This window comes from Dicentrarchus labrax, unplaced genomic scaffold (genome assembly GCF_905237075.1).
Source record: "Dicentrarchus labrax unplaced genomic scaffold, dlabrax2021, whole genome shotgun sequence".
NCBI classification, from domain to species: domain Eukaryota; kingdom Metazoa; phylum Chordata; class Actinopteri; family Moronidae; genus Dicentrarchus; species Dicentrarchus labrax.
The window spans coordinates 1,436,540-1,451,629 of NW_026136705.1; the positions used below are offsets into that span (position 1 = coordinate 1,436,540).

Below are 15,090 nucleotides of genomic sequence, written 5' to 3' on the forward strand. Positions count from 1 at the left end.
ATGAGCTCGCTGTGGCTGATCAATAAAATGATTGTGAAATCTTCTCAGCTGGCTCGACGGACACGAACACAACAAGCTGAAGACCGACGTCCACTACCGCTCCCTGGGCGGCGAGGGAAACTTCAACTACAGATTCCTGTTTCCTTTCCACTACTTACCCGCAGAGCAGCTGTGTGTGGTCGACAGGAAGGTAGGAGCTGTCTGTCTGTCACCTGTCGCACACTCTGTAGCAGAGATATCAAACAACGAAGGAAGGAAAGAGTGATTAATTAAATCAAATATTAGAAAATAAATGTCCTGCAACAGTATTACCAGCCCCTTTCTACCACCTCGTTTCATTGATTTCAATGGGAAACCGACCTGGTGGCAGGCAATAAGAATAACTATATTGTTAATGTAGGTCATATAAAGGCATCGGTATTAAACTCATTTTTGTAGGTTTAAGTACCTAAAACTTCACTACAGTACTCGAGTGAATGTACTTAGTTACTCTGAACACAGAGCTCCATTATGTCCAAAAAACTATTAAAAGCACATTAATGAGTCACACTCACTTTCATTACCATGAAAACACTGTATTATTTTTTTCACACGCCGTCCTGCTGCCCCAAATACTCACTAGAGCACCAAATGTGTATTAATCCGCCGCTGAAAATAGTCCTCAACAAATGGACTGTTTACTATTGCTTGAGTAAAGTTGGGTAAAAACAAATGAATGAGCCTTTAAAAAGATAAACTTGTTTATTAGTGAGGGGTTTTATTAAAGATTTAAGTCTTCACAAACACGTTTGTTTTGCTCTTATCGTTCAATTTGTTTACAAAAATATAGAAAATAAAATGATTAAAGTTCAAAGATCGCAAGTTTCAGAAGTTTCTAACAAACTGTCCAATGGAAATCAAGTTTTAATGGACCTGAAATGTTTAAAACAAAGCAAAGACACATTTTCTTATATAAAATAAGCTAAATAATTTGTGTTATTATGTATTTGTGTCATTTCCAATGTTTATTGACGCTGGATTTATAGTAAATAAATCAAAGCAGAAGGTCTACAGACTTTCTGCCCCCTGAATAATCTACAGTGGCCTGCAATTAACAAAAATAATGAAGTGGCATTTTTACAAGAAAGAGGAATGAATTAGATGTTGCTGAATGTCTGAGACTCAACAGAAACATGTAGTGAAGAGCTAAAATAACACCACCCCGAAAACTGGAATAACACCACGGCTGCCATTTGCTGTTCTTGGCGTGAGAACGAGCCTCTTTAGCCGTCCGCGGGGCGACATGTTTTACGACGGCGTTCGCTCGCTCGTAGCAGCATCCTCAATCAGCGAGCGGCTGAAAAGACGAGAGGGAGTTTTAAATAAAAACTCTGCTGGGTGGAGAGCTTTTACACCAAAACAGAGCTGGGGCCAGAAGCGGAGTTTATGATGCCAGAAACCTCAGCGGTCGGTGATATAATGAGTGAGTCACAGGGGCCGATCAACAACACTATCAACGCTCACAATTGTTGTCTTTTGTCAGCTCGATTAGTTCAGCTCAGAAAAGTGTGTTTTTTCCCCACAATTCTAATTATTTCCTCTGAGCTCTGTTTTAAATTGAAATTTTACCTTCAGTCTCAGACTTCTCAGACTCAACTTGTGTTCTTCAAGGCATATTCATACATTAAACAAAGGATTACATTTAAGGCGTCTCAGGAGGTTTTGGATACGTTGGACCTCTAAAAGTTTTTAATTTATTTATACTGTTTTATACTGTAAGTTCATTTGCATGTTGAAAGCACATAATATGACTGACAGTGAAAGGGCTGCTACAGATGCTATCATGGACATAACACAATCACACTCCCTATTAATGTGTGCAAATTATAAATATAGGCTGATACAGTCAGATTCTTCCTGAAATCAATGACACGAGGCGGTGGAAACACTACCATTTTTGTCCACAGGGGCCACCAGAATCAACAGAAAAGGAAAGTGTTTAAGTGTTTAGAGCTACATAAACAGATTTTTGGCCACTTGGGGGCAGCACTATCAACTGAAAACACAACACTGATACATAATATTATCGCTCTATATAAGCCCAAAAATTCATTTGGAGTTTTTGGTCTCCTCAGTAAAATATCTGCCTCTTCAGCTGAGAAATAGTCCACTGTGTTCATCCGCTAGTCGCTATGTTTGTCCGTCTGTTGCAGGGCTGGTAGTTAAGAGCAGATCTGTTATAACCTTATCACTAAAAACAACTGACTACTAAAAACAAAAAGAGGCGAGCGTGAGAAAGCTAATATGTAAGCCCAAGATAATTGTTTCCCACTTATTAGTTGTTTCTTATTAGAACGCACATGTTCATTGGATTCATCAATATGTAATTAAGATTTTGGCAATAACTTATAACATTTAGAGCTCGTTTTGATTTGAGGGGGGGAAAGCGAGATGGAGACAGATGGATGGAGGAAATGAGGGAGAAGACTGAACAAGACTCTGTACTTAGCAATCTGGCAACAAAAAGGAAGTTGATTGATGTTGTTAGATATTGCAGAGAGCAGTTACACACACACACACACACACACACACACACACACACACACACTGGAGTACAGCGTCCCACCCCTGCTTGTGACAGCTGCGGAGTGATAGCTTAATGTGCTTGGACCGAGTTTGTGGATAAAGTGAGACACGCACACACACTGACACTGACATGCGTACATGCTTTAGCAGCCACACACACACACACACACACACACACAGGGTGTAGTGTGTTTACTCTCAGTGTTTGCGTGTGTCGTTATGAAGTGTGAGAGCATGATGTGGATTTAGACTCTGATCTAGAGAGTCGGTGTGAAGTCATAACACACACAGCAGAGAGGAGTCCATTTGTCATTTAAACGTACAGACGCACAGAGCAAGAATCGGATGTATTGTTAAGCAAAAAAGTCAGAATTGTGAGATTCAAAATCGCAACAACACGCCATATGAAGCACATAAAAGTTCAAGGGACGCTGGAAGTCAGAGTTGGGGGTGTTGGGAGGAAGTCAGTCTATATAATGGCATCAAACTAAATGCTAAATGCATGGAATCCATGGCTTTTTGCATTCATTTGAAGCCACGGTAATTTATAGCCTATTTTCGGTGGCTAAAAGGGATTAAAAAAAAACGAGGTAAAACAACTTTCCTGCCATAAATATCAGTGTGTACGTGTAAATCCCAGTAAAAAAGGACAAATTCAAGTTTAAACATTTTTTTCATTATGCCATATTTTAGGGGATGTTGCAGCCCCCACAGCACCCTTACTTCCAGCAACCTGCGAATAGTCCTGTCCTGCTCAAGAGTTTTCTGTGTCACTTAATTTCTCACCTGAAGAGCCAGGAGGAAGCACATACAGCCTGAACTGTGGCCCTAAGAGTTGTGATTTTAAATACTAATGTGACAGTTAGGGGCCGATCAGACAGAGACACATCGCAGCAGGCACATCGGGCTAAACAGCCGGTGCACCAGCAACGTTTGTACTTCCTTAAGGAGTTAAACGTTCTTGTGGACAGGAAAAGTATTTTATTGAATCTGTTCTGCCTTTTTCTGTGATTGCTTGGTACAGTAAACATAAGGGATTAATACCGCCTGAACTACATCGGTAAGGTTGCTGGAAAGGTGATAGGTGTTGAATTTCTGCATCTCTTAAACTCAGTTTTCCTGCAGATATTTCACATGTCCTGTCTATGAGGACTTAAGGGGATGTACTTTTTAGTAAAATGTCCTCCATGCAAGATGATTTCTTTTTGCTTGATGATTATGAAACACTTGAATTGTGCTTCTGCAAACTTTTTTCTGCCAAACTTTTGAGAGAATGTAGAATATTTAGGTGGTTTAATAATCAATAATCTGTAATTTTGTATTGAAATGAAATATTTGATCACTGCAACTGTATTTGTGGTGTCTTGTAAAACCCATGAGGGTTGGGAATGTTTCTGTAACTTCCAAAACTAAGTAAGTGTCACTTACAATTACCAATAAATTCAATAGTCTTTTTAACTTAAAAAACCGAGTTTGTGTTACATAAAATTTTCAGTGTAGTCCATTTAAAATAACTTATCGCATTATAGTGTAGATTGGCCAACAATGTGTGTAAATCAAGATAGAGATTCTCATTCCTGCTAATTGAGACACTGTGGATTCCCCCAATGGAGTTAAAATTCACTAATCGAATTTCTTAAACAGAGACAGAAGAGGCAGCGTAAAGAGAGAAAAAAAATCACTTTTTAAAGTTTTTCCAGAAGCCTCTCTCTCCTCACTTTGCTATAAATCGATCACCACCTGTCCTGATTATTAGCAAAGTCCATAAAATTCAGAAAAGTTGGGCTCCGGATGTGCGAAATTGGCAAGTGCAGCCCTTTGCTTTGTGGAAAAATCTCCTCGCTGAGTATTTTTAGGAAGGTTACAGTGACGTATTGACATTTGCTGCGGATCACAGGGGACCTATTTTATTTCAGGTGTGAAAAGCCATATTTTTTTATCAACTAACCAACAGCCAGAGAGAGTCTCGCACATAGATTGAAAAAAGGACAACTGAGGGAATGGAAAGAGGAAGAGATGAGAGTCAGAGAGCAGCAGCTGCAGAGTGAAGCCCATTAGCACAAAGGTGAGACAGGATCAGATACTGTCTGGCAGTTTAGTGTGAGTTTACCAGAGGCGATAATAGGTCTAATACACACACACACATGGTTGCACCTGTAAAGACGTGTGTGCTCAGATAGAAAGCGCGTACGGGCGCACACACATACAGCTCCAGTGTGGAAGTGGTGATGTAGTGAGAGATGTGTCGATGGAGTGCCGCTCCAAACTGAAAGGAGCCTCCCAACATGTTTCCCAGAGCGTCGCCTCCGTCTCGTCGAGAAGTGCAGAGAAAGAATAGAGACGAAGAGATGAGCCGATGGTTTCAGAAGAGGTTTTAGAAACTGGTTTTTGTCTGAATGCTGTGATAAAGTGTGATAAAGGTAATTAAGCATTCTTCTAGAACACTATCAATAAACATGAACTCACATTTTAAGTAGTGTTAAATCATTTTTTTGGATTAAATCTTTATGTACCATAACACACTTTGTTATGGATGAGGGTTAAAACTTTGGTCAAGGTTTAATTGAAAAGATTTAAGCGACAATGATGGTCTAAGGACACAAGGTGTTGTATGTACAGATATATTTGTATGTACAGATATATTTATATATATATAAAATGACAATATCTCTTGTATTAACCATAATTTATCACAGCCCGTCTCCTAGAAATTATTTATAAACTAATTTGCTAACATCAAATACCCTTAGAGTGCAACATAAGGCAAAGCAAATTACATTTTCTATTAACATCATAAGGAAATTTTGTTAATTAACGTACCTTTTCCTCGAAAATAGGCAATGTGTACTACAGCAGTGACTTGAGACATGAGATTTTTTTAGGAACATTCAACCAAAATCACGATCTTAACAGTTAAGGTCACAATGCAAACCCCACGTTACATAAATGTAGTGTTGTCTCTGAACATAATCCTGGCAGGTATTATCATGCCACAACAATGTCATTATGAAAACAGGGTTGCTTTTGTCACATGTTTGTTTGCTTCTAAGACAAATGATTGCTCCTTGTTGTGTCTCCATAATCGTTTCAAGGTGGGGAAACTTTGTTTAGCTGCAACCAGCAGCTCAACTTCTCGCTCTGTCAGTCGGTCCACAAAGAAAATGAACTGGTCGAGTGTGTGTGTGCATCTATGAATACACATATCCTCATTCTGCCCTGTTAGAGCACCTAATCCACAGCATTTAAAGTCATCTCCTGACAGAACAGAAGTGCTTAAGTGCAAAAGTTGCCTTAAATATATGTGTACATAAGGCATTAGAAGCACATTTTGAGTGAATGTAGATCACAGAACGACAGGACTTGGTGTTAAAACAATCTCTATTCTATTGCCCTCTGTGTGTCTGCAGGAACACTTCTGGAGTATGGACAAAGCTGAGACTAAACTGGCCCCCAGACTGACCATCCAGGTCTGGGACAATGACAAGTTCTCCTTCGACGACTACCTTGGTAAAACACGCGGCTCCGAAACACACAGCTGACCTTTATTCAGTTTTCTTTTTCGCTTGTTTAGACCCTTTAAGAAAGTCAGTGATATATTTTTTCTGCTAGAATTGTTGAAGTTCTTATAACCTGAATAATCTTTAAACAAAATCACTGTCTAATACACATATTTTTACAGTTTTAATCACAATATTTCCAAGAAAAACATCTCTAAAGCAGAATTTTGGCCCTTTTTGGCTTGAATTTGGAACTGCACAGTTAAATATTTAACTAAAACGTGTTAAATGATTGTACTTTGTAGTTTTGTCAGCGTAATTGCAGTAAAGGGGTAACAGAGGAGATTCAGGGATCATAACAGTAAAAGTTTTAAATTTATTCTAAAACAATAACATAGTCGTATGGATCCATATTTCCTAGATTACTACCTATCAAAGTAAGTCAGAAACCAGCCTTGCGGTTGTAGAAATACAGTTAATTCATTTTGGGAACGACGTTTAGACAGTTTTTCTCTAATTTTTGGCCGAGGATTAGGTGGTAAATCCGCCCGGGGAACCACATGTGCGATGTGCCTACAGACAAACTACTGCGATAACATTTATCTTTAGAATTAACGCTCTTCCATTTCCACTGTGTTGGCACATTTCAGAGAGAGGAAGGGCTGATTTTATTTTTTCTGCTCCTGAACTCAAGCTGTCAAAATTCTGCCTTTCCTTCACCCCTGACGCTGCCCCACAGCCCCGGCCCTTGAAATAACTCACCGCCGGGCCTCTCCTCTTTCACTCCCCCTGCCTCACTTCATCTTTTCTTTCCTGTGCCAAAGAAAGGGAGGATGACGGTCTGTAGCGACTGAGCGTGTGCGTCTGCGGTGTGAGAGGAGGAGGAGGAGGAGGAGGAGGAAGATGAGGAATCCAGACTCTGATCCTGTTCCTGTCTGTCACCATCTCGCTCCGCTGCGGCGTTTTCTCTCGCTCGAGTTTGTTCGCCTCGTACAGTCAGCGGGTGTGTGGCCACCTCAAAGCATTTTTTCCATTCCTGCCTGTCTTCAGCTCGTCAGCTCGGACCGCTGACTGTTAATCTTCCTGCACGGTGTGAGGGTCAGACACGAGCCATTTTCCTACCATCGCGCTGTCAAACTGCAGCTAACTCTGGAAAAACACTTCCAGTGGACATCTAGTCTCTCGTCTGTCTTTCATCAACGCACAATCCCTCCATACTTAACGTCAGCAACGATCAAAACTGTACTAACTACGCTTCGCCACAGGATCAGCCATGACTCACCCATAACATGCTCAGTAATTAGTCATTAAGAAAAACTGGCTACACGGAGAGCTGACACTGCAGGTTTTTACTTATCTGGGTTTCCCAAAAGAGTATAGAGGCTAATATCGTCCCATCCATCGTTCGAACCTTCTTTAGAAGAAGATTTACTTTATTAATTCCGATAGGAGATTCTTTTTTCACTCGATTTCAAGCCCCAAAATACAATCGCACACAAAGAGCTTATGGACATGTGATGGTCTGCCACGTAGATCAGATATGTATTTGATCCCCTTTGGTCCAGCCCTGTGTGAATGTACTATGAATGTTCTTTTAGGTCACCTGGTGATGGACCTGAACCACATGCTGCGTCCGGCCAAGTCTCCTGAGAAATGTAACCTGCAGCTTCTGGACCAGCCGACGGACAGACTGGTGTCTCTGTTTGAACAGAAGACCGTCAAAGGATGGTGGCCCTGCACCTGCGAGAAAAACGGAGAGAAGATCATCGCTGTGAGTAAATCAAACACACCCCAGACAAACACGCTAATTTCTTCATCAGTAAACACACAAAGAAAACCAATACAGTCTAAATCCGCTCTTACTTTGAATAATCCTTGATTTTCAAAACAAAGTAAAGAAATTTGAAGAGCTATTGTGACTGTGTGTTCTCGGCTTACTAGCGTGTTAGCAGTCAGCTCACCAAGCGCCCTTTGTCTCTGTTTCAGGGGAAGGTGGAGATGTCTCTGGAGATCGTGACGGAGCAGGAGCACGAGGAGAGACCGGCAGGCAACGGCAGAGACGAACCAAACATGAACCCTCACCTGGAGGAGCCCCAGTGAGTCTCTCGCACACACACACACACACACACACACACACACACACTCCGACATACAAATATGGTTTCTCATCCTTTTCTCTCCTCCCAGTCGTCCAGAGACCTCCTTCCTGTGGTTCTCCTCCCCCTATAAGACCCTCAAGTACATCCTGTGGAGGCGGTTCAAGTGGTTCATCATCCTCTTCATCATCCTCTTCTTCATCCTCCTCTTCCTAGGCGTCTTCCTCTACTCCTTCCCGGTAAGTTTGAGTCTCTGTGTGTGAAACTGATATGGTACATGGATGGAGATATGCATGTATCGGTCCCACCATCTTCTCTTATTTTTCTCTCCTTACTGTTCTTCTTTACATCCTACAGAACTACGCTGCCATGAAGATGGTGGGACCGTTTGGACCGGCCAAGGCAGCAGAGTGACGATGGAAGAAGGAGAAACAAGCTGACACAATGAAGAACAACTTCCTACAAGTGAAATAAGGCTGAATTTTTTTTTTCTTCTTCTTTTTCTTGAGTCTTTAAAACTTGCTGAAGTTGTTCAGAGGGAATGAAAACTGCAGCGATGAACTTGTGAACTGTGTTCCAGATAAGTTTACCCTCTTTTGTACAGACAGACCTGATTAGCAATAGTGCCCAGGGTTCTCAAACGCCTCTGAAATGACGTATGTGTGTGTGTGAGTGTGTCCATTGGTGCCTTTACTGTTAAATTCATGCGTCACTCTCCATTCATCAGAAAAAAAAATGCTGCTTTACTCTACCGGATGCATTTCCAAACTTATCATCAGATCTTAGCATGGGTCTCCCGACGTCCCTCCGTCAAGTCCTTCATCCCTCATTACGTCTCGTCTGCCCTCACGCAGAGAAGAAGGAGCTTAAAAGCCCGTCGGGAAACGCCGCCACGTTCTAAAAAAGCTGAAACAGAATCAGAGATTGTGACTTCTGATCTTTTCACCGCCTGCTGTGTCTGTTTCTTCGACGCGGCAAAGTCAGGTCAGGCAACGGTGACTGGGCGGCTTCAAACTGTCAAACTTTATCGCTCTGAAAATGCAGTCTTTATGAAGAAGAACCTCAAAGCGAGAAGAGGGATCTTATTCCCTCTGAATCATCTCGCGTGCTGCCTTCAAGTGCAGTCAGAAATCTCGGCTTTTGTGTTTTCGGCTGTGATTTATTGTGTGTGTGTAATCAATCAATAGGTCACGTATGTTATCTCTCAGCAGTTAAAAATAGTGTTTAAAAAATCAAAGCTGTGATTGATTTGCCTTCCTCTCCTCTTCTTCCTTTTTTCCTCCCCATTGCTCCTTCTTCTCTTTTGTTTCCCGTATTCTTCCTCCTCTTCTTTGCATCTTCCTACTTTAATTCATTATGTCCTTCCTCCTCTTCTTCCCATTCTCCCTTTATCCTTCCTTCTCTTCTTCCCACTCTCCCTTTATCCTTCCTCCTCTTCTTCATCCTCTATCTCCTCCTTTCTTCCTTCTGCTCTTTGTGTCCTCCATCTCCCATTTTTTCCCAGTTTCTTCCTTTTATCCTCAAATTCCTTTTCCCTGTCTCAAATCGTTTTCTTGTACTCTGTCAAATCCTCTTCTTCCTCCTCTTCTTCCCATCCTCCCCATTTGTCCTTCTTCCTCTTCCGCCTTCTTCTCAGTCTTTTTCCCCCTTTACCTACTCTCCTTCCCTTTGCTCTTTGCGTCATCCCCCCCCCTCCAGTCTTTCAGCACTCTCAGGGTTCAGTGGGTTAAGTCAGGGATTTGTTCTTGTTGATCTTCGGGTTTGAGCTTTATTAGTGCAAAGGATGTTTTTAGATAGATGGATGTTGGCAGATAAGGAGGACACACACACACACACACACACACACACACACACACACACACACCCATAACTTCAGAGGACATCACATTAACTTACATAAATTTCCTGGAGACTTACCCTAACCTTAAACCAAGTCTTCACCCTAAAAGACTTACTTGTGGGACTTGTGTTATGTCCCCAAAAGGATGGCAGGTCCCCACAATGTGAGTGCGTAAACAGATTTATGTCCCCACAACATGAGACTTCCACATCCAAACACACATGCGTACAGACCTGAAGAAATTTAACAAAGAACTTGAGTCGTGTACATAACCTGCATTCTCATTTTCTCTGTGTGCACACATTTACAGTATTTTATGTATGTGTGCGTCTGCAGACATTTGTGAGTGTGTGTTAAGGTCAGGCAAGGGTTGGGATCCTGATCCACACACACACACACGCACGCACACACGCACACACACACAACGTCAGGACAGGAAAGATTAGACGAGAGGGCCTAATCCACCCAGATTCTATGGGATTTCCTGAAGTACAGTACATGTTTATACATATAAATGTGTGTGTGTGTGTGTGTGTGTGTGTGTGTGTGTCTGACTTAGAAAGCAAAAAGAAACTAAAGGGAAACAAGGGTGGACAACACAGATGAACCAAGTCGTAATTAAAAAGACAAAAAGAGAGAGATTTAACTCCACTTTCTTGTTCTTTTATTTATTTTTTGCACCTTCTTTCCTCTCAGTGGTTCCTTCTAAAGTCTAACGATTTTAGTTTTTTTTGTTAGGTTCGATCACGTGTTCGGTTAGTTTGCTTTGGTCCGCACCAGAGTGGAAAAGTTGACGTTGTCCCTTTTGGTTCGTTTTAAGTTCACACCAGCCAATTACGAGCCAACCTGGTCTTGTAAACAAGAGTCACATGGACTCACAAGGAGCTTATTTATTGGACAGAGGTTTGGCAACCTGTCGTCCTGCCAGGTCAGAGAGGGTTTAACTCCCACACCGCTAACCTCGCCATATATCACAGCAATTTACCTCCTTTGGAGTTTGAAAGTCAGTTAACAACATATTAAAAAAAATCAGAATTGGAGCATCAGTCAAGATTTTTAGTCCAGGATCCAGTTAGTTCTGCTCCACTTTCCAAACTTGCCCGCTATCAGATGTCAACATTTGTCTCCTTGTGCTCGTAAAATCTTTTATTTTGAGTTGTTTCCCGCAGAGTTTAGATTACATTTTCGCTCCTATGAAACCACTGTGAATTTTGCTTGGACGGTTCACAAAAACTGAATGAAAAGACATGTATTTATTTGCAGAACACACAAAAAAAACGTCCCAAGTAGATACATTCTAACTCAGATGAATTGGATCAAGTGCTTCTTGGTTATTTTCAAGGATTAAGAGTATCGCTAAACTGGTCTAAGTTGACTTAACGCACTATTTGGCTTCTCTATTTGAGTGTAAGCAATTCTTACTAGTGGTCCAGTGGCCAAATTACAGAAACTTCCTATTTTAAGTTAAATTCAATTCAATTTAAGTCCTTACTCTAATTACCATGGTTAACAGATAAGAGGCACACTGTGAACCTTGCCACCACTGCTCACTGGATCCGGTTGTGCTGCGGCTGCTGGAGATCTTCTACCATTCCAGTTGGTGTGGCAATGTACCGGCTCTTGTCGACATTCTGCTATCTTCATGTGCTGGGTCTGTTTTCTTTTCTCCAGAGCAGCATGTGTCTCTGGAGCATGAAATTCATATTCAAAATAACAGATCACATACAGTTAGAAAGGTTGTCAAGTTGAAGTGCAGCCACAAGGCATCTGTTACCACATCTAGAGCTGCAAATGTGTATTTATGCTTGTAAAACAAGAAAGAAGCGCTGAAGTGCTGACGAAAAGAGACTCAACTGGAACGTGCCACAGCCGAATCCATTGGACATTGGCCGTTAAATACACCAAAGCTGGTTGTCTGTGAGACACTAAAATTCACTGTAAGTTCTTGTGGGAAGTGTTTCATAGCTGCCTTTAGGACTCATCCAAGTCCTGCTTTCATTCTAATATCAGTTAAAAAAAAAAGTAGGCCTATTTGTTATTTTATGTATTCAGCTGGCATCTTGTGCTTCAGGTTACCTTTCTGTGTGGTTCTTCTAGCTGTTTACGTTAAAAGAAATTACCTTTAAGTTTTGAAGAATGAATGTTACCACCTGCTTTTGTCTAATACCTGCTGAAAAGGTGTCTTCATACACAAGGCGAAGAAAACTTCCCAGGTTTCTTAGATGAAACAAATTGATGCTAATAGGTGACAGTTTGACTTGGAGATGAATCAGTGAAACATTTAACGATAAATACCAAATAGGCTAGTCATATAGACCATGCTTGTTGTCTTCAGGCTAAATATGTAAATACGATCAAATTTCTGCAAAAAAAAAAAATTCCCAGTGCTTTGAGTCTGAATGCTTCTGATGCCTGTTAAGACTGTTTTGTGTTAGTATATCAAAATAGTTTTATATATTTGAAAGAGCTTTAAACATCCTGCTGATGTAAATCTACAGGCCTCAAAATGGAAAAAGCTTTATTTAGACAATCCTGTTGTCAGTTGCTGTTTTCAGTGATTGTTTTAGTTATTTTCCAAAAATGCCTTAGTACTGCAAATTTGTCTGTAAAACACTGACTCTGACTCTGTTTTTGCCCGATGTTATTGCTGTAAGTAAATGTGACGTGCCTTTAGCTTTGCCGCCTGGACATACAGTAACACTTGCTGCTGCTGAAATGTTGACTAGTGCCTCAGCATGAAACTATACAGAGATCAGTTGGGTATTTTATATTCCAGTTGCCTTTATAAAGCTTAAAGCACTGTTGCTGTGGAAGTAAAGGCAAATATTACTTTAATGTTTAAATGTTTTAAATGGTAACTGAATTAAATGGGAAAAATCTACTGCTGCACCGATCTCTGATAGGTTGAAACTTTTAGCCAACTTTCACTTCTGGCCACACCCCAATCAGTGATGTCACAACACATTTTCCATCAGCTGCAGAGGGCAAAGTACCTGCTGTGACATCACTGATAGGGGTGTGGCCAGAAGTGAAACTCAGAGTTCCGTTCAGAATATGTTTCTTTCCATTATCTTGTGTTAAAAGTGAAATACTCTGCACTACGCTTCAGCTTTAAACACAAGCATCCTTCTGCTGTTGACTGTAATAAACTCCCGATGCCATGAAACTGCACTAAACAAAACATGTAGGGACACATGTCTTGGTGAAACTGGTTTTAAATCCAGTAAATGGTGGTTGATCATGACTGCCAGTATTGGTGATATTTTCTGGGAGGCACAGACTGAATGTATTCTAAACACAATGTGTATTTGACTTCTTATCTACAAAGAGCAATACTGTGTGCACTGCATTATGTGTATTATCAATAAAACTGCATTTCTGATTAGCAAATAGTGTGTTTCTTTACATGATTCTGTATTAGTAAGACTACCTCGAGATTACTTCAATCACTAAACTCAACCTGCTTATATTTGGGACAGACCTTTAATTACGCAAAGATGATACAAATTTATTTAGACCAGTATGAATATTGGTTAGAATTAGAATAACAGCTACGAATCATTAATTCAATTTTATACTTTGGTCCTTAAACATCACGCTCAAGGCGATTAAGGAAAAAGGTTTGTCCTCAAAAGTCAATCAAATCTGAATATATAGACAACTGCTATTCTTCCTCTGCACTTCATTTTACAAGTTAGTTAAAAATGGATTGATAAGTCATAGAAATAAAGAAATTACTAAGTAGCATGAACAATATCTAAGTTTAATTTTACAACCCTGCTTTGTAAATGACAATATCTTTAATCATTGAATTCTCAATTTTTCAGATGTCCATTGAGAATAAATGTCTAAATATCCACTTACGAAAACAGAGAAAGTCCAAAACTTGCCTGAGATTTTTCAATGCAAATGTTAATTTTCCCATAGATAACTAACTTGAAAGTCCTTTTAGCCACTGGCTAAGAGAAATCTTTGGAGTATTTTTCAAGAATACGGTTCCCACAACTGACATACAGTAGGAAATAAACCAAATAAATATAACTTGGGACACAAAGAAAGATCATCATTAATCATAAACCTCAAAAATCTCTGGTAACAAGATTTTCCCATGAAGTCCCTTCATCACATTTAGACTGTTCAGGGATGTTTGGAGAAAACTAATGTAACTAACATTGAGTTCAAGTTCTCATTAACAAATTATATTACAGTAGTTTGAACCTTAAAGCTTGACAGTGTAAACAAATATGTTTCCACTCTTCCTTTATTATTTCTGCTCCAATATTATTACTCCAACCTAGTCCTCTACTTCCTGATGAGTGAGGGAGTATTGGATCATTTTAGTTGGCGCCATGATTGGTAATTTCGGTTCAAGTTCCATTTAAATTGCATTGGTTTGGTGAAGTTCCATTCCAAGTTGTAAAAACCAGATTAAAATCTACCTACACCACAGTTTAATACACTTATAGTGGTGTAAAAAGCATTTATTTTCTTGCAATTGAGTATACATTTTCCCAGAGACTGATGCGCGTGTGTTGAAGGTATATTTGTGTGTATTTAAGATAAAGACTTAAATAGAAAAGTAAAAAGTAAGTATGTAGATTACACGTGTGTTAAGTTCACTGACCTTGGTGCGAACCCGCAACGTCTGCAGAAGTCGGACCGAAAACTCTCTAACCGACTCTTCTCCTGAGCTCCCACAACCCTAAATTATTACTCAGCCGTCCCACCTCTCCCTCGTTTCCTCCCTCCTTCCACTCTCCGCGTCCCTCCCGATACCACAGAACTCCCATCCTCTCATCTCTCTTTTTTCCTTTACTTGTCCATCTGATGTTCTCCCTTCTGCTCCCTTTCTCAGGGGTGTTGTTATGGTCAACGTGAACTGCAGGTGAACCTCTGACCACAGTGTGTGTGTGTGTGTGTGTGTGTGTGTGTGTGTGTGTGTGCGTGCGCAGTGTGGGTGGGCTGTAGCGGTGGTCTGTCCTCGCTCCTCAATCTCTCTCTCATTTTCTTTGACCTTCGCTGTCTTCCTCCTCTTCCTCCCCCTCTCCAAACACACCTCTTCTCCTCCTCACCCTGCCCTGACCTCCCTCCC

The 15,090-nt window shown here is 40.7% G+C and overlaps 1 protein-coding gene across 12 annotated transcripts in view; it reads left to right on the forward strand.

Moving 5' to 3' along the window:
• dysf (dysferlin, limb girdle muscular dystrophy 2B (autosomal recessive)) overlaps nucleotides 1–13,388 on the forward strand; it is a 94,346-nt gene extending 80,958 nt beyond the window's left edge. For all 12 annotated transcript variants that reach the window (XM_051400032.1, XM_051400038.1, XM_051400037.1 and 9 more), the window contains 6 exons: nucleotides 49–190; nucleotides 5,973–6,072; nucleotides 7,661–7,833; nucleotides 8,049–8,158; nucleotides 8,250–8,397; nucleotides 8,516–13,388. In XM_051400032.1, coding sequence (XP_051255992.1) covers nucleotides 49–190; nucleotides 5,973–6,072; nucleotides 7,661–7,833; nucleotides 8,049–8,158; nucleotides 8,250–8,397; nucleotides 8,516–8,572 — 730 coding nt within the window. In that variant the 3' untranslated portion in view covers nucleotides 8,573–13,388. The remainder of the gene's footprint in view (nucleotides 1–48; nucleotides 191–5,972; nucleotides 6,073–7,660; nucleotides 7,834–8,048; nucleotides 8,159–8,249; nucleotides 8,398–8,515) is intronic.
• The last annotated feature ends 1,702 nt before the right edge of the window (nucleotides 13,389–15,090 follow it).